Source organism: Triturus cristatus, chromosome 10 (genome assembly GCF_964204655.1).
Source record: "Triturus cristatus chromosome 10, aTriCri1.1, whole genome shotgun sequence".
NCBI lineage: Eukaryota > Metazoa > Chordata > Amphibia > Caudata > Salamandridae > Triturus > Triturus cristatus.
Window position 1 is genome coordinate 210,405,787 of NC_140593.1, and position 19,027 is coordinate 210,424,813.

Below are 19,027 nucleotides of genomic sequence, written 5' to 3' on the forward strand. Positions count from 1 at the left end.
AGAGACAATCAATCATATGTGTATAAATTAGCTTAAAAGAAATGTTACATAAGACAGAGGACTACAGGTTGTAAGAGTCACAAGTCATGTACATTGGTAGGCAGCATTGCTAAAGAGTGCTTGGGCCCCAGAAGCAAAAACTCAGAATTGAAAATGGAAAACCATAGTTGGGGGTGCTCTCAAATAAAAACAATCGATTTCTACCTAGATGAACCCTTTTTGCAATCATAATATCTGCTCTAATCTATACTTTGCAGTGCATGCAGTTCTTTGATGACAGTTCTAAATTCACTGTTCTGTGTTAGGATTTTAATTTATAAGCTGCAAGTAACAGAAAAGCAATAACCCACTGCCCTATTTACATGTTATGCACTTTGTGTTCTGCATGGCACACTTTCTTTGCAGTCTGCCTAATTATTAACCCTTTGCTACCTTGCAATGAGTCAAAACTTCTTCCACTAGTCAACTTCATCTCTCCAGCAAAATCATTAATCACAGAAGTTATCTTGACATTTTTGTTGTCTGGAATTGCTTGAGGCCAGGAATGTGTCAGGGAGTGTTTTTAAGAGCAAAAGTCAGTATCCAGTGCCAGCCTTCTTCATTTATTTAATGTACTTCATTCAAATGCACACTTACAGGGGACATTCTTCCAGGAAGAAACATTTTGGCCTCAGCGTTAAACCAAAAGGGGAGACTTCCAACCCCTCAGCCAGCAGCCAAGCACAGGTCCAGGAGGGGAGGAAAGAACAAAAGCAGCATGCATATTAAAGTATCATTTGAAGCATTGATTTAATGGAACTGAAACAATGGCTGTTTTAAGTAGTGGTTGAACTTTTTTTTACATGATTTAGAGCTGCAGTAGCTAGATGGCATGCTGTTGCAGTGTTTGTGTGCCTGTTTCTGGAGGAAATTAAAGGAGGCAGACTTAGACTTAAAACCACAATAATTAATTTCATGCATTCCAAGCCAGCCATCAAGCTGTCTACAGGAAGAATACAAAAGAATGCCAGCCACATGGAAGAAACTGGGAAGGTTAATGCTGCAATAAAATGTGAGCACCTACAGGTCTGAGCAGCCACAGTGTAACACGAGGTTGAAAATATAATAAAATAGTCCCCCAAAGAGCAGATCAACAGAACAAAGCGTAATGATATTGTTCTAAGTCCCTGCTCCTTGGAGGAAAAAGGAGGGACAAGGAGGCAGGACTGGCCATTAGCAAGCAAAGATTTTTAAAGGACCTTGAAACAAAGAAATGAGAAGCAAGGAATGGCATTTGGCCCACAGAGATATATGTATACTAAAGTATACAAGAGGTCGTACGCTTACGCTCGACCTAAAAATGAAATGCACAGTATTTCACTATCAGGACATGTAACACACACTACGCCATATCCTACCTTTGACATACACTGCAACCTGCCCAGGGGACTTCCTTGAGCCTACCTTAGGGGTTACTCACATGTAAGACAAATTAAGGTTAGAGCCTGGCAACTGGGTGCACTTGCCAGGTCGACATGGCAGTAAAACTGTGCGCAGACGCTGCAGGGGCAGGTCTGAAACACATTCGAGAGGCTACTGGTGCGGATGGCACAACCAAGGCTGCAGGCCCACTAGTAGCATTTGATTTACAAGCCTTGGGCACAAACAGTACTAGTAAATCAAAAATGCCAACCATGGAAAACCACTCCTATCTCAATTTACTGAAGGAGCACTTGCAGTTTAGCACTGAATAGCAGTGAGACAGTGCACAGAGAAACGAAACCAGTAAAAACGAAGTCCAACATACCATCAAAAACAGGAGTTCAGATGGCAAAAAGACTGGGGAAACATACCAAAAGATGTCAGGTCTAACAGATTTACTTCTAGTTTTAATGTATTTTAAAATTAATTTCTTTCTTGAAAGTAAATGTTTTAAAATAGTCACGAGATCCCTCAATATGTAATGGCTTCCATTACTTTATCAATCCTGGATGCATTTTGGGATGCGTACACCCCTTCTTCAGGTAGAATATAATTCTGTAAAAGAAAAAATGCAGAGTCTTAGAATATATGTCTCATACATCCCTCTATACAGAATTATGTGCACATCCTGTAAAGACTATTCCTTATCTGGCTATTTTGTTGTGGGAAGCCTAAAATGTATCCATGCTATTAGCACAATTTGTTTGGCTTCGCATTCTAGTAGTGGTGAAAACTACCTAACCTGAAATTGAGAGTTCCGTATGTGTAAATAATGCTTTTTTATCTTTGTCTCTCCTTGTAAATCATACTTTATAAAATTATACATACACTTAATTACAGTACTCAATATGTATCACTCCCAGCAGTTCAGCAAAAAACTTTAAAAAGTCTCTTTGTCATTTAACACAAATAACCATTCTGATTGAAAAGTCTGTATCCACCTGCATTCTCTTTCTAACTATTTATGAGTTATTACCCTTTCTTGTGTCTGATGAACTGACTTCACATACTTAAAAAGGTATTTGTAAGGCATTGTGACCAATGTCTGTAAAGTGTGTTGCAAGCCCTGATCTCGTATTTTTTTATGCAGATATTAGATTTTTATTCTTTAATCCTGGATGACAACTTTCTTGAAGTTTGTTCTACTTAGCATAACCCAGTTTCAGATGATCATGTCATATACACATGCTTACAAATAGAGTAGCTCAGACATGAGAACATACCCATTTGTGGATTTGACAATGTAAATTGTATGCTAATAAATACCATCATGGGTATTTCCACATTATATTGGTTCAGAATGGAATCTTGGCTAGTGAGCTAGAAATGTTTCAAAATAATTGGAATGAATGTAAACAGATATCAGAATTGAAGGTTAAAACAGATTGAATACTCAATTGCGAGTGTTAGAAAAAGCGTAGGTCTCTAGGTTTAAATAATTATCAAATGTATTTGAATGGTGAGTAAGGATGCCAAGAAATGTTAAGACTGAACACTGGGAAAAGTGGAGCTTTGTTGGACACCTACCTTTAAAAGAAGATGGCGGGGTAATTTAAAAGTAAAATATATGCCTGGTCATAAACACTAAAATTATGCAAATTGTTGGTATGTGGCTAAGTTTTGCTAAATCTGACTTATCTATCATATATCAACATTCTTGACAGACATTATTTATGAACATGATGGCAGACTTTTCTAGGGATCATTTGACAAACTTAACAAATCTCTGCCTTTAATCCAAGCATTTTCGACATATGTTCAACTTTATTTTCCTTTGTGTTCACAGGTTAAATACAAGAAAGAAATTGGTACTCCGACTTCTATTTCAGATCCTCCAGAAATGAAAAGAGTCAAAGAAAACCAGAAGAATATTAGCAATGTGTGGTCATTTTATAAGTACTTTTATACACCATATAAATAAGTATGCCTGTTTTTTAAGTGTATTTGTAATCTGTAAACTTTGGATTTCTCTAAATTGTTGTTAAAGATTATCCACAGTATAATACTTAGTTATCAGAGATAAACTATGTTTATTGAAGGGAAAAGAATGATTAGCAATACAATTGTTTCCATTATTTTATATTTTACTGATTTCATGTCAGATTTTACCCATAGAATAAACATGATTTGCATTAATTATATATCTGATAGTATGTAAAACAGAGAAACAGAAATAAGTGATCGATGGTGCAGAGAGCAAATTAAAAAAAAAAATTAGTGCAGTTTTAAAACAAAAATACATTTGGAATATGACCATTACCTGCCCTAAAATCCTCTGTGCCTTATTTCTGAAAACTGTTGCATCACTGCGTGAAAACAGCGATGCAACAGTTTTTACTGCGCCCTCCATGCGACGTGATTGATGCGTCATATTTACTGTATGACGCATCATGTTGCAAGGAATTACAGATGCGTCAGTATTAATGACGATATATGTCAGCGCAAAACTGACAAATTGTTGGAGTTGTGTCAGGAGCATGATGCAGCTCCAGCAATCCAGGGGGAGGACTATGCATATAGCACTGCATCAGTCTTATGCCAGCTGTAAGGCATGTGTGAGATATTGATGCAATGGCGTCCTAGAAGTGGCCCATTGAAAACTTCTAGATTTGAATTCGCCACTTATTCGAGGCTTTTTGCGGGCCAACGCCTACCCTGCATACATTATACCTGGGGCAGGTATAATGTGGCGCAGGCGTTCACAAAGTGACACATCTGCCTAGATGTGTCACTTTGTAAATACTGCGCAACATGGCTCATTTTTCATGCTGCTGGTGCGCCACAAAAAGTGGCGCACCGGAGGCACAAAAGTGTTGCAAGGCCTCATAATAAGGCCCTTCGGAGTATCCACAAATACTGCAAGTATCCCCAAGTAAACTGTTGGTGTGATTCTAAATGAAAAGATGACTACATTAGTTACAAATCAAAAAGTATGAGGAAGGGAGAGGGATAAAGCTAGGTCCACCCTCCTGACACAATAGTGAACATACAAATCCGGTATGACCGGATAGGGACCTAGCCGGGATTGGAATTTTCACTCAGTTTGAGCTAGAAAATCTTAAGGAAGGAAAGCTTTCCTTTCTTGATTCCCCTCACTCACCAGGGTTTCCCCACGGTGACATGCTTCATCATAGGGGCCATCTCAACCTGCTGCGGGTTGAGGCGTGCTACGACTTGCGATGAGACGTAGGCGCTCTTGTCGTGAGGAGCTATGTGTAGTGCAGTGGTGTGGTAAAGTGGATTGTATTAAAAAGTACCTAACTTTATTCGGGCTCCTCGTTGGTCTATTAAAACCGGGGTGGGTCTCTAGTGGGCCTATCCAAATGTTTCGAGCTTCCCCAGAGCTCTTCTTCAGGACAACACAGGGTCCCGCCCAGTGTGTACCACTCCAAAGTGGAATAGAGTGAGATGTGATAAAAAACGAAACAAATACGCTGCGAAAATAAGCAGGCGTTAGTAATACATACAATACAAATTTGTCACGTTGTATGGTACTTAATCGTCACGTGGTATCTGTAAAAGAAATGAGAACATAGCTTAAGGGACACAGTCCCCCTCTTACGGATCGGTAAAAATTCTGCATAATACCCAAATGCTCCTTTAGATGCATGCTAGGACTCTGCCATCGTGTGTTTTCGCCATGCAGAGCTGCGAAAAAAACATGCTAGCCTAAAATCTTAATGGAGCTTAGGCGCTGTATTATGAGTGTTTTTAGAGAAATTAAAAGTAAAAAATGACCCTGGTGACTGAGCCGTGGACAAACCAGACAACAAACAAAACATGTAACATAAATGACATACTGTATTAGAAGCAACAATGTGCCTCATGGTCTTTTAAGGGGTGAGAGCGTTCCGACTGGAACTCTGAAAATCGGAAGAAAAACAAAGTTAGTAGCTGCTTTTCAATGGAGGTCCTTGTCGGGAAAGAGAAAGTAACCGTGAGTGCTGAGGGAAGGTTCCCGCAAAACGCTCGGTTATCGTGTGTTGCCTGCAATGGAAATTCACTTACTTGGATGTCTTTCCTCTCGGTCAGTAGACCTAGTATCCTTCCCTCCTCGAGATCGCATATTGGCGTTTCTCGTCCGGGAGCTGGGTTAAAAGGAAGTGTTTCCGCTCAGTCATACTGTGATGACTGGAGCGCGAACCTTCACAAGATGGCTGCCCGGTTACGTGCCAATGGCGTGGCCCTTTTGGATGTGGGAAATTAGATGTGATAATAACATGTCAATCAGTTGGAATGGGTATTTTATGTGTGCGATAAATACACAACAGATAATACACAATACAGATCCACAAGAGACAATGAAAGAACTGCTGGTGGTGGTTAGTTATGATAAATGTGGTATTCATGATCGGAGTGGAATTCCTCAAGTAATGCGGTTGTTGAATGGCTATAAACAGATATAGGGCGTTTTTGGCGCTCTGTATGTGATGCTGATTCCTACACGATGTATTATCTATGTACGATGTATCTTTATCCTTAAGGGATTACAGTGTTGGTATTGATCCTGCGAGTGCTGTTGAGATCAAAAGGATTTTTACACCAATCATTATCTGTGTACGATGTATCTTTATACATACCGACATTGACATCGACCTCTTAAGGATAAAGATACATTGTACACAGATAATGCATCATGTAAGAATCCTTTTGATCTCAACAGGGGAAACGTCCTGGAATTTTAAATAATACTAACGTAAACCTTAGTAACAAAATACATTTTTTTTTAACTAGAGAAATTGCCAAGCATGACAAGGAATAGTTGGCTAGATTACCCCAGAGTATTGTAGAACTCATGAAGTTCTCTGAAACACCTTTATCAATAAATTTACCTTTTCAATAAGTAAAATCCTCAAGCTTGCTCAAAGGATATATCAAACTTTTTGGACTTGTTAATTCACCCTAATATAGAATTATTGGTAATATTCTACATCATGGGGCATTAAAGATAATCAGAATGAGACATTGAGCCAACTGCATTTATTGCTGAACTCACTGATTTGGTTTTAAGGAGGAACTACTTCTAGTTTTTTTACAACATTTATTTACACACTAAAGGCACTGTTTTGGGGCTTTCAGCACTCCTAAACCTAGCAAATGTGTTTGCTTACAGTTCTGAAAAACTTATATTCCATAATTAAGCAATTGCACCAGCAAACCTGGCAATACCTAAGGTGCATCAACAATGTGTTTATGATTTAAACAGGATTCAAAGATTCCATTACTTGTTTTGTGACATGACTTAGGTACTGCCATAAAGATCAGACTTTTACTCATACTGTGGATAACACATCAGTGACTTTGTTCTGCCGATTTTATGCATGTCTATTTCGGTAATCTAATGAAGGAAATATAGCCTTACAATGCTGCAGTTATTATTCTCATGTCTCAAAGGATAATTTCCCATATGGCCAATTTCTGAGGATCAATCAAATTTGCAAACAAAAAGAAGAATATTTTAGGGTGCGCTCAGGACCTTAGCAGTAACTTTCTAAAAAGAGTGCCATAAAAATCCAAAGAAAGTCTGAACTCATGTCAACTTTCTATAATATATCTTATAAAATCTCACACCCTTCAACTTTGTATGTGCACTGGAACCATGCTGCAAAATGGATTAAAAAATCAACTACTATGACATTAATTTCAAGATGCCCCAGTGTTTTGTCACCTCCAATGCATAATTCGGGGAGCTGAATCAGGGAGCTGAAGAAGGTATACAAGAGAGAGGAAAGAAAATAGAGGGCACATTATGATGAAGAGAGGAAGGCCATTTCATAAAAAAGCGCTGATGCAATATCAATTCGCAATCAGGAAAGCGAGGCTAGTGGACTATACTCACAGGATTTCTCAATCCTCTCACGCATAGAAGAAAATCTATACAATTGTGAATTCCTTCCTGAAACTGAAAGCTGTAGGAGTAGGACCCCCTTCAAGGAATGCTGTAATGAGTTGGCAAATTTCTTTCTCAGTAAAGTTAGGTCTATCTATGACTCTCTAGCAGGGGGCTCAATCAATCAATCAATCAGGTTTTTGAAGCATGCTACTCACCTGTGATGGTCTCAAGGCACTGGGGGGGGAGGTGCAGCTCCGGATCAGTCGAAGAGCCAGGTCTTGAGGCTTTTCCTGAAGGTGTGCAGAGTGAGGGAGCATCTGATGTTGATTGGCAGGTCATTCCCAGTCTTTGCTGTGACATAGGCAAAGGCTCTTCCGTCTGCTCTGGGTCTGCGTATGCATGGGATCTCTGCCAGGGTGAGGTCGGCGGAGCGAAGGTTCCTTTTGGGTACGTGGAAGGAGACTCTTTCGTTGAGGAATTTGGGTCCGATGTTGTGGAGGGACTTATAGGCATGGGTGAGTAGCTTGAATGTTACTATCTTATCGATGGGGAGCCAGTGGAGGTCTCTTAGGTGTTGGGTCATTTGCTTGTGTTGTGGGGTCCCGAGGACGAGTCTGGCTGCGGTGTTGTGGATGGTTTGGAGCGTAGCAGGGTCTTATTGATTCCGGCGTAGAAGGCGTTACCGTAGTCCAGTCTGCTGGGTATGAGTGCATGGGTGACGGTCTTTCTACATTCGGGGGATCCACTTGAAGGTCTTGCGTTGAATGCGGAGGGAGTCGAAGCAGGTGGAGGCGACGGCATTGATCTGGCGGGTCAAGGTGATGGAGGAGTCAAGAATGATGCCAAGGTTCGGGCGTGGTCAGTCACGGTGGGTGGGTTTTGAGGGCCCGGGCCACCAGGAACTGTACCACACAGTGGGGGTGGGTCCAAGGATGAGGACCTCAGTCTTCTCCCAGTTCAGTTTTAGGCAGCTGTTGCTCATCCAGGCTGCAACGTCTTTCATTCCTTCTTGGAAGCTGAGTCTGGTGTCTTCTGGGTTTTTTGTGAGAGAGGGATGAGCTGGGTGTTGTTAGCATAAGATACTATGCTGAGCCCATGCTGTCTGACGATGGCGGCGAGGGGGGTCATGTAGATGTTGAAGAGTGTGGGGCTGAACGAGGATCCTTGGGGTACTCCACAGTTGATCTCTGTAGGTTCAGAGAGGAAGGGAGGGAGTCGGATCCTTTGGGTTCTGCCGGAAAGAAAGGAATGGATCCAGTCGAGGGCGGTTCCTCATATGCCGGCATCGTGGATTCTGGCTGCAAGAGTGCATTGGGCCACGTTGTCGAAGGCCGCTGAAAGGTCTAGTAGGATGAGGGTTGCAGTGTGGCCCTGGTCAAGTAGCATGCGGATGTCATCGGTGGCGATGAGGAGGGCAGTTTCGGTGCTGTGGTTGCTGTGTAATCCAGACTGGGAGGGGTCGAGGATGGAGTTCTCTTTGATAGAGGTGGTCAGCTGGGTGTTGATGAATCTCTCGGTGATTTGGGCTGCGAAGGGAAGGAGGGAGATGGGCTGGTAGTTTTTGCAGTCTGTCTGGTCGGCCGAGGGTTTCTTGAGTAAGAGCTTGACCTCTGCCTGCTTCCAGTCATCGGGGAAGATGCCAGATTCGAGGGAGATGTTGAGTGTCTGGCCTAGTTTGTGTGCTATGGCGGCGGCAGCTCTGTGGTAGATGTGCGGTGAGCAGGGGTCCATGGGGGCTCCTGAGTGGGTGTTCTTCATGGTCGTGGTGGTGTCTTCAGTGGTGGCAGGCTTCCAAGTGGTGATGGTCAGCTGGTTGTTGGAGGTGGGGAGGGTGGTTGGTTCCAGCGTCTGTTCGCTGAAGTTGTCGTAGAGGGCCTTGATTTTCAGGTGGAAGTAGGCACTGAGCTTGTTGCAGAGGTCCTGATAAGGTGTGATGTCCATGGCTACGCTGAGGGGTTTGGTGAATTGCTGTACGATGTTGAAGAGTTCTTTTGCGTTGCTGGCGTTGGTGTGGATTTTGTTGGTGGTATTCATTCATAGCGTTCATAGCGTTCCTGTAGTTTTTCTGGTCTTCGGGGGGTTTCCTGTTCCGCCAGAGTTTCTTGAGGCGTCTGCAGGAGCGCCTGGCTTCTTGGAGGTTGGTGGTGAACCAGGCGGCCCTCAGGGGGTGCTGTTTGACTGGGTGGCGGAGGAGTGCGAGCTTGTCGGCGCAGCTGGAGATCCAGCGGTGTATTTCTTTGGCTGCAGAGTTTGCATTGGTCGTGGCGGAGGGGGGTCGTGGAGGAGGGTGGTGTTGAGGTGTTCCTCTGTGATCTTGCTCCAGTTCCTCCATGGCGAGCGTGGGGCGGGTTTGGGTGTGGTGGTTGAGTTCAAGGTGAAGTGTACACAGTGGTGGTCTGTCCAGAGGGGCTGTGTGGTGTGGCTGAAGTGGATGTTTGTGGGTGGGGATGGAAGTTCAGGTCTCCAATGAGAATGTAGTCCATGGAGGCGATGGCGTGGGTTGCGATGAGGTTGGCAATGGTGGTGGCGGAAAAGGCGCGAGGCCCAGGGGGTCTGTAGATGAGGTCCCGCGCAGAATGGTTCTCGGGCTGGTTTGGATCTGGAAGTGGAGATGCCCTGTGTTGGAGAGGGTGTCGCTCATGCTGGAGGTGGAGAGTCGGAGCGGGCTCTTGTGTGCGATGGCGAGTCCTCCTCCTGGGCGGTGGAAGGCGGTCCTTCCTCTGGATCTTGTATCCGTCAGGAATGGCGGTGGCGATGTCGGGGTGGAGGTGGCATTGATCCATGTTTCCTGTCAAGACAGAGAATTAGAGAATAATATCTCTGCTCCCAGGTGCTAGCAAGATCTTGGAGAAATTGGTCAACAGATACCTCAGCAAATTCCTAGAGGCCCATAATCTACTGCATCAGACACAGACCAGCTTCAGACCTGGGAATGTTACTGAAATGGCTCTCCTGCTGGCCATGGAAGATCTAAAGAAAACTGTTGACCAAGAAGGGTCAACTGCGATCATTCTTCTTGATTTGAGAGCAGCTTTCAACACTGTTTCCCATCCCATTCTCCAATATAGATTAGAGACGTTAGGGATAATGGCAACAGTATTAAAATGGCTTGATAACAGTAGTGTTCAGGTCAGGGAAGGTTCTTGTTTGTCAGCTTTCAACTAGCTTAAGTGTAGTGTGCCTCAGGTGTCCTCCCTGAACCCCACTCTTTTCAATATATATGTATGGACCTTAGCTGATGTTATCCTCTCATTTGGTTTTACTATGGTGTCCTATGCTGACAACATCCAGATCTTTGTCTCCCTGGCACCGGAATGAGTCAAACTACGGTGAACCTATCTAGCTGCCTTGAGCAAGTCATCAAATGCATGGCCTCTAGCTGCCTTGAGCTAAACAGCAACAAGACAGAGGTCATGGTGGTCGAGAACAGTTCATCTCTGTGGGACCACATCATTTGTACTTCATGCATGGGAGACAGCCTGTCTCCCCCACCGGAAGTCAAGAGCTTGGAAGTTCCTTTAGATCAAGATCTCACCATGGCCTCCTAAGCCAAGAAAGTTGCAGTGACTTTTTTTGGCCTGTTAAGAGCCTCGAAGAAGACAATTAAATGGCTCCCTGAGGAAACCCGAAGAATAGTGGTACAAGGTCTCATTCTCTCATGGTTGGATTATGGTAATTCAGTTTACCTAGGCAGCCCCGCCCATGTCCTAAAGAGACTGCAGACTATTCAAAATGTTGCAGCCCATTTTTTGATGAGCCTTCCTAAATCTCAGTCTGAACGCCTGGCCTTGGCCAGCCTTCACTGGCTGCCAGTAAAAAAAATAATTAATTTCAAAGATCTCAGTATTCCACTCAAGAAAAAGTGCACTCAGGGTCTACATATCCTGAGCCATTTAATTGTCCTGTATAGCGATGCACGACATCTGAGATAAAATAACCACTTTCTCCTGGCTGTTCCCAGAATTAAGAGGCTACAAGTGGAGGGAGATAATTTGTTGATTGGTCTCTAAGCTTTGGAATTCTCTCCCTATCCATTTTAGGGCTAATGATAAGCTGCTTAGCTTTAGAAAGCAGTAAAAGACCTACTTGTTTATATAAATAGCACATCATTGTTCCCGTTACGATTTCTGTCAGCGCTGGAAAGCCCAGGCCTGGGTGCTCTTCAACCAATAGTATAAAAAATAATCATAATAATAATAAACATAATAATAATAATAATAATTCATAATTAAAATGGTAGGTGACACAATGCAAAGAATAACTTTTGAGTGGATGTAATACATTCACCACACAGGGAAAATTTCAGTGTGATTTTCGATCTGAAATCTGCACATTAAGTTGGAGCAACAAGGTTGCATCTTTTTACATTTAGAGACTTAAATACATGTACATTTCTGATTTTTATTGATATGTTTAATTTGCAGTGTGATTTTAAAGTACAAGTCATTCTTTACACTGTACCTCTGACCCTCAGATTCATTACAAAGAACAGCCTGGTAAAGCCACTTCTGTCAGTGTCACCCCTGAAATTGAAAGGGCCAAGAAGAATCAACAACAAATAAGTCTGGCAAGTCTTTTGTACTAAATATTTTTGATGCATGTCTTATATTTGTCTATTGTACAGTAATAAGATTCTCTTAATTATTTGTATTATCAGTACTAACATTTTAACCCGTGTGCATTTTTTCCTTTACATGTACTAAATATTTCTTTTACCAGGAAATACAATACAAAAAAATAATGTAAAACATTGTTCTTCATCATGCATATAGGGATGGAGGAATCCTGACCTTCTATTTCATATCCTGAATGATGTGCATGTAATTCCATACTGCATTTTTCAGTTTTTTCATTCTAGTATACAAACTGTCTCTGCCTTAATCATCGTATTGTTTCTCTGCCAAATTTCAAGTGATTTTGTGGGAGGAACATGCCACATTTTGTTTAGTCTTATGTACAGTCACAATCGTCAAATAAATCTTAATGTGCTTGTATGATTTTGAAAATGTAGAAAAAACAATGTATCCCTTGTCATATGTGTCAGGTAATTTTCATGAAGAACTCTTTCCCTATGTCTGACCTGTTGTGTCTACCATGAATAAAAGGGAACATAAACAATACAATGGGTTTTCATTCCACAGAATTAGATTCATTCATAAATGGTTTCAACACACTATAAGAATTTCAATATAGCCACATGAGCTACATTAGACAACTGTTCAAAATGAGATTTAGTTACTGTTGGTAACTAGCTAGTTGCGCTGGAATGATGATGGTGAAATACAAATCAACCATGCTCAAACGCTAAGAGGAGGAGTTTTGTGTGATAAGAATTCATTAACACTTTATGTAGAAGTAGATGAAAATGCATAGAAACATTCAGCAACTAAACCAATAATTGTGAAAAAGCTGGCCACTAGTGCATTGCATTGAACATAACAGAAAATCTTGGTCCAGCTCAGTAGAAGCCTCTTCAAATACTGAAAAGAATGAAGAAAATGCAAAACTCTGATACATAATTTCTTCTGTACTGATATTGTAGGCATTCCAACTTGTGTTCATTCAAGTGCCTTTAGGACTTCTCCATTGACCCTCTCCACCTATTAAAACATTTGCATGCATATTCAAACAGACTGAATCATTCCCCACAGAACCAGCATGCTATTCATATCTAGTGCCAGTCCATTTTAGAATTTCAAGACTGTAGCTGAATGGGATCCCACAAATGGATAGTATCTGCTTTCCCAGGATTCCGCCCTGGGCAGTCCTTCAAATAGAAAATGCTATTTTAAGCAAACAATCTATCCATTTAGTATAAGGCCTGAGATTTGTTTGACCATCTCCCTTGAATCTGACTGGTTACCGCCCTGATCCAAGTTCTTTTTTTATTTCAGGAAATTCAAGTGGGATGTTTTGGGTATTTTCTCAGTGTTTCTCTACAGGTGTATGGGGATATTCTTGCCTGTTTTCCCTTCTGCCACTCAGCCCTGAAAATATATGTGGATTACCTACTTAATATTAAAATATTCCTCACCCCCAACTTTTCTGGAATATGATTCATGCAACATCTTGTGGGATTTACTTTTCAGCTATCCAAAATCTACAACATTCAGTATAAAAGTGCATATCAAAACAAATAGACTCAACCCAATTTAAAAAAACTTCCAGAGAAACACACTATTTACTCCTCAAAAGACAAGAATATTGCTTGTGTCTATAACAGAAACTGGGACTGGACTGTTCCCATGAGGCACACGGTCAAGACTGATTTGCATATGGCCAGGTCTAAACTAGGGTGGCATGGTGAGCAAAAGAATGATGGATTTAACCCAGATCTCTTGACTGGGGGTGAATGTTTTCATTTGTTCTGCATTCCATCCATCAATTGTGTGTCTTTTGCTTTCTCGCCCTAAGTGCGCCAGGTATGCCTAGACGTGGGTCCTGGGCTCACTGTGCCACTGGAATCAAGCTATCCTGGCTGAAGAGGGGTGAAACCCTGAAACCGGTACTAGGATGCTTGTTTCCGGTCCAGAAAGGACCTGGCTTGGCAGTTCGGGCTGGACTGTTCCCATGAGGCACAGGGTCAAGACTGATTTGCATATGGCCAGGTCTAAACTGGGGTGACATGGTGAGCAAAAGAATGATGGATTTAACCCAGATCTCTTGACTGTGGGTGAATGTTTTGATTTGTTCTGCATTCCATCCATCAATTGTGTGTCTTTTGCTTTCTCGCCCTAAGTGCGCCAGGTATGCCTAGACGTGGGTCCTGGGCTCACTGTGCCACTGGAATCAAGCTATCCTGGCTGAAGAGGGGTGAAACCCCGAAACTGGTCCTAGGATGCTTGTTTCTGGTCCAGGAAGGACCTGGCTTGGCAGTTTGGGCTGGACTGTTCCCATGAGGCACAGGGTCAAGACTGATTTGCATATGGCCAGGTCTAAACTGGGGTGGCATGGTGAGCAAAAGACTGATGGATTTAACCCAGATCTCTTGACTGGGGGTGAATGTTTTCATTTGTCCTGCATTCCATCCATCAATTGTGGGTCTTTTGCTTTCTCGCCCTAAGTGCGCCAGGTATGCCTAGATGTGGGTCCTGGGCTCACTGTGCCACTGGAATCAAGCTATCGTGGCTGAAGAGGGGTGAAACCCCGAAACCGGTCCTAGGATGCTTGTTTCCGGTCCAGGAAGGACCTGGCTTGGCAGTTCGGGCTGGACTGTTCCCATGAGGCACAGGGTCAAGGCTGATTTGCATATGGCCAGGTCTAAACTGGGGTGGCATGGTGAGCAAAAGAATGATGGATTTAACCCAGATCTCTTGACTGGGGGTGAATGTTTTGATTTGTTCTGCATTCCATCCATCAATTGTGTGTCTTTTATAACAGAAACTGGGCCTGCACTTAAAATGTTCTGCAGCCAATAAGTGTACGTGCTTTGATTAATAGGCCAGACAACAATGGGGCCATTCATCCCATTACAAATTGTGCAGCTAAGCTGCAACAATTTCATCTTCCCACTGCGCTTTGCTCCCAGAAGACTTTTTGTTGGCACAAGTTTGAAAGTAATTATGCATTGACTTAATTCATTTAGCTTTGCTCCTTCCTCAAGGGGAGCAAATACATATTGAATTCATCATTTATTAGAGAATATGAAATATTTATTTTAGGCACTTTTAAAATAGGTTTAACATAACCAAATTCTTGCAAATCTAAGGAATTTCAGATTTCAGAGGTAACTTGATGTGAACTTTTGCCTGCTGGAGACTTGTGCGAGGAGACTATTGAACTTGGTCCTCTCTACAGGGTCACCTCCAAACGTATTGCCTTCACCCCTCTGGTTTTGCTGAATATAGTTTTTGTTGGCCTTAGGACTCTTTACCACTGCTAACCAGTGCTAAAGTGCTTCTTATTTTTCTTATTCTTATATTTCCCTTGTAAATTAGTATACCACATGCCCAATGCTAGTATGTTAAATGCTATTAGTTGGCTCGTAGCACTTGTGACAACCTCTTAAGTAGCCCTTAAAACATATCCCAAGACTGCCATTGTAAACTGTATGCATTGTTAAACTGCCAATAGGACTTAACAAAATAAGCCCTAAAGTCCAAAACTCCCTTTTTTATTACATGTAAGTCACCCCTAAGGTAGGCCCTAAGCAGCCCATAGGGCAGGGTGCTTTATATTTATAATACATTGGACATGTGCTTTAAGGCATTACATGCCCTGGTAGTGAAAATCATTTCCCTCTAGTTTGAGGCCTACCTCTCCCTTAGAACAACATTGGGTTACCATCATTACATCTAAAAAGTGATAGCTTGTGTTTAGGAGCAGGTAGGAATGTCTTCTTTGGTATCTAAGGAATTGGGCTTTCAATTCTGAAAATGCCACTTTTAGAAAGTTGCCATTTTCTTACCCTAAATATTTGGGGCCTGCAGCCTGTTCCTGGGTCGCATGGCTATCCGCAGTTGGCTGTTGACCTTTGCATATTCCTCCCAGACAGCCACACTTCAAACATCCTGCTCACTCACAAAGAATTTCACACTAGTCTATTGTGAGCCAAGACAGACTGGGACCAGGGCAGGTAAGCAGGGGATTCCAGACACTACTGCGGGGGTGAAAACTCAAGATATTTCTTCCACTTCAATGCTCGCACCAGGTATAAAAATAGGACCCTCAGACCCACTCTTCAGTTCACTTATGGACCTGTGGAAGAGCTCTCAGCAGACTGGCTGCTGCCTGTGGCCAACCGTAATCTAAAACTGAGTGAAATATTTAAAGTGATTTCTAGGACTAGTTGTTTATACTGAAAATGAATCTCTCACTACCACCATTAATATGTTGTGTCTTAAGATTTCCTTACATTTTGTGTCACGTGGAAGCGCACTCCTTTAATCTTTTAGCTTTCCTTATGATTCACGTAATCACAATGACATAATTCATGTGTATGAATAACACATTTTACTTCATAGTCTAGTAATTGAATATGTTTGCCTCTTGTCATTTTGACAGTCATCTACCAACATGTTAGTTGCTATATGTTTTCATCACCCAAATACTCTGACTTCCTTAGAGAGCATGCCTGCAGGAGTACAGAAGGGCTGCATCTCCGTTAACAGGAGTCACAGCGTATGAGAAGCTAAACATTAACAATCCAGGAAGCAAAAACGGGGCATCCTAACAGGCAGATGATTTTTATGTGACATGATCAGTCTTCTGGGTCGGGCGAAGGACCCCCATGCACACCCACAGCCTTAATTTCCATCATGCTACATGGCATGATGTACTCCAAAGAAAGATTGTAGGCTGTGGTTCCATTATATGTGTTTCTTTAATCAATTTAGCTTTTTGCATACATTTCTTAACACAATATTCTTCTAACCAACAGATTCAGTACAAAGAACAACTTGCCAAAGCTACTTCTGTTAGCATCACACCTGAAATGGAAAGGGTCAAGACAAATCAAGAAAATCTTAGCACGGCAAGCAATTCTTATTAACTTTTGTTTTTTGCATAACATACTGCCTACTCTAATATGGAGTCACACGCTGTTTGTGGTACCTACATTTAGTACTGAATTTTAAAATAAGTTCATATCTGATCTAAAATTTTACATTTCCCTATGATTATGAAAACTAAAAATGTAAATCATGTTTAAATATCATTACCAAGATAGTCTATTGACATTTTCAGATGGCAACATTTGCAAACGCTAGACTTTTATATTTATGTTGGTTTATATTTTATGGTCATGGTTCAGAAAATTATAAAATATACCTATTTATGTTTCCTAACATGTATTTTGTGAGCACTACTCAAAAAACGTGTTTGTGGTCGTAAGCACACGATTATGACCAAAAATATCCTAATTAGTCCCCTTATTCCTGCCAGAAATCAACAGAGGGTTTCCTGTTGGAGAGTAATTGGATTTATTACTGCATAATTCTCTTGAGTGGGGAAAAAGTGGATGTTCCAATATGTGTTTGTCTTGGAAGTTCGGTACACCCACAAACATGGACGTTTGTGGGCCTTCCCAAATTGTAATGTCCTGGTGAGAAGAAACTGTAAAAATAAAAGAGAACCAACAGCCCATGGGAATTAATTCCAGTGGTGTTGGGGCAGTTAGTTGTTTCTTTAAAAAAAAAAAAGAACTCTCGCATTGGGAGTTTGTTTTTGGAAAAGAAAATGAACTTTTTAAAAGCTGGGTGTAAGCATCCATCATCAATCAAATTTTAAATGGCTTTGTATGAACCACCTTGATGGCAATTAATTAAAACATATAGAGTTCCTTGCAGAGCCAACAGTGAACTCTAAATTTGGTGGGAGGTGTAAAGGCAAGTTGGCGGACATAAAGGCCTCTATCACCTTGACTGCCTTTACTCCATCTGCCAAACTCTAAATTGAGATCCTCGATCTTCAGTGGATTGAAATGTAGTATCTCCTACTAGATCAAACATTTTAGGAACTTTCATCAAGATGAAATTCAAAACTTTTGAAAATCTTGATCTTTTGATAATGAAGTTGAATAGTCATTTTCAAGGGGGTATTTTTGGCCAAAATTAAATGTTATGGTCAGAAATACCTCCATCTGTACTTTTAAGTAATCCAATAAGAAATTCCTTACAGGTGAAAATGGATTTATTACTGTGGACGTCTCTGCCGTTAGTGCCAAGAAATCTACATTGGTAAATCCCACCTTAGGGGTGGGAAGTGGGTTTTCCAAGGTGTCGATTGCCTTGGAAGTTTGGGAACAACCACAAACATGTATATTTGTAGAATTTCTTAAACTGTGATGCAACCCCCTTCATACCTTGAAATCGTGAGAGATTTACTCCTAGAAGGGATTGGGAAGGGATTGCCTCAGAATTTCCTGGAAAGGTTGTGGTAGAACTTTCTCCACTGAGAACAATGGGCACCCTGTGGAATAAAATGTGCATTTGTACAGGAGGCGTCCCTTCCCTTTTATGCAATGCTGCATTATGTTGAATTCTGCACATAGGCAATAGGACCCTATGAGACTTATCATGTGACATTCTCAAAAGTAAGCCTGAAAACCTGCATCTGGCACAGCTTCTCAGGCAAACTAATATGAATGTTGTTGAATAGATAAAATAACAAATTTGCACCCATACATAGGCACGATTCTTAGGGTGAAGATGTTGTTTATTTGGGAAAATAGTGTCTACTCTCATTCACATAATTTATGGTAGGCTGTTGATCAGTGTTAGGTGTATTGCAGCTAGTAATGGTGTGGTTTTTTTCTTGCTGTATGGAAATGCTATCACTCACAAAATTACTAATTCATTCACTCTTCATCCAATGTAATTCATTAAATGCTTTACTTACAAAGCCTCAATATATTTTGTCCTAAGATATATATAAAACCCTTTTACGTGGTATGGTGTACTCAATTTTAATTGTCCAACGTTATAAAACTAAAGATGCACTTCTAATTGATCTATATTCTCTGAAAGTATATTTTACTTGAATTTAGATTCACTACAAAGAGCAGCTGGGAAAAGTTACCTCTGTTGGTGTAACTCCTGAGATAGAAAGAGTGAAAAGGAATCAAGAAAACATCAGCTCGGCAAGTGTATTACATTGATATTTTGAATAACACAGTTATGGGGGATTTTCAGGGAAGAAGGTTATAAAACAAATTATGTGATTGTTGCTGGATGATTTGGGGTCTTGTGTTAAACACAAGTACCTATCTCACTCTAGATTGTTCTTCATGCAAAA

The 19,027-nt window shown here is 41.4% G+C and overlaps 1 protein-coding gene across 6 annotated transcripts in view; it reads left to right on the plus strand.

Moving 5' to 3' along the window:
• Positions 1 to 19,027, plus strand: part of NEBL (nebulette) — a 678,034-nt gene that overhangs the window by 599,727 nt on the left and 59,280 nt on the right. For 4 of the 6 annotated variants that reach the window (XM_085630816.1, XM_085630817.1, XM_085630818.1 and 1 more), the window contains 4 exons: positions 3,248 to 3,340; positions 11,769 to 11,861; positions 16,674 to 16,766; positions 18,780 to 18,872. The exons of the other annotated variants lie outside the window; for them this stretch is intronic. In XM_085630816.1, the coding sequence (XP_085486942.1) occupies positions 3,248 to 3,340; positions 11,769 to 11,861; positions 16,674 to 16,766; positions 18,780 to 18,872 (372 nt within the window). The remainder of the gene's footprint in view (positions 1 to 3,247; positions 3,341 to 11,768; positions 11,862 to 16,673; positions 16,767 to 18,779; positions 18,873 to 19,027) is intronic. 6 annotated transcript variants of the gene reach the window in all.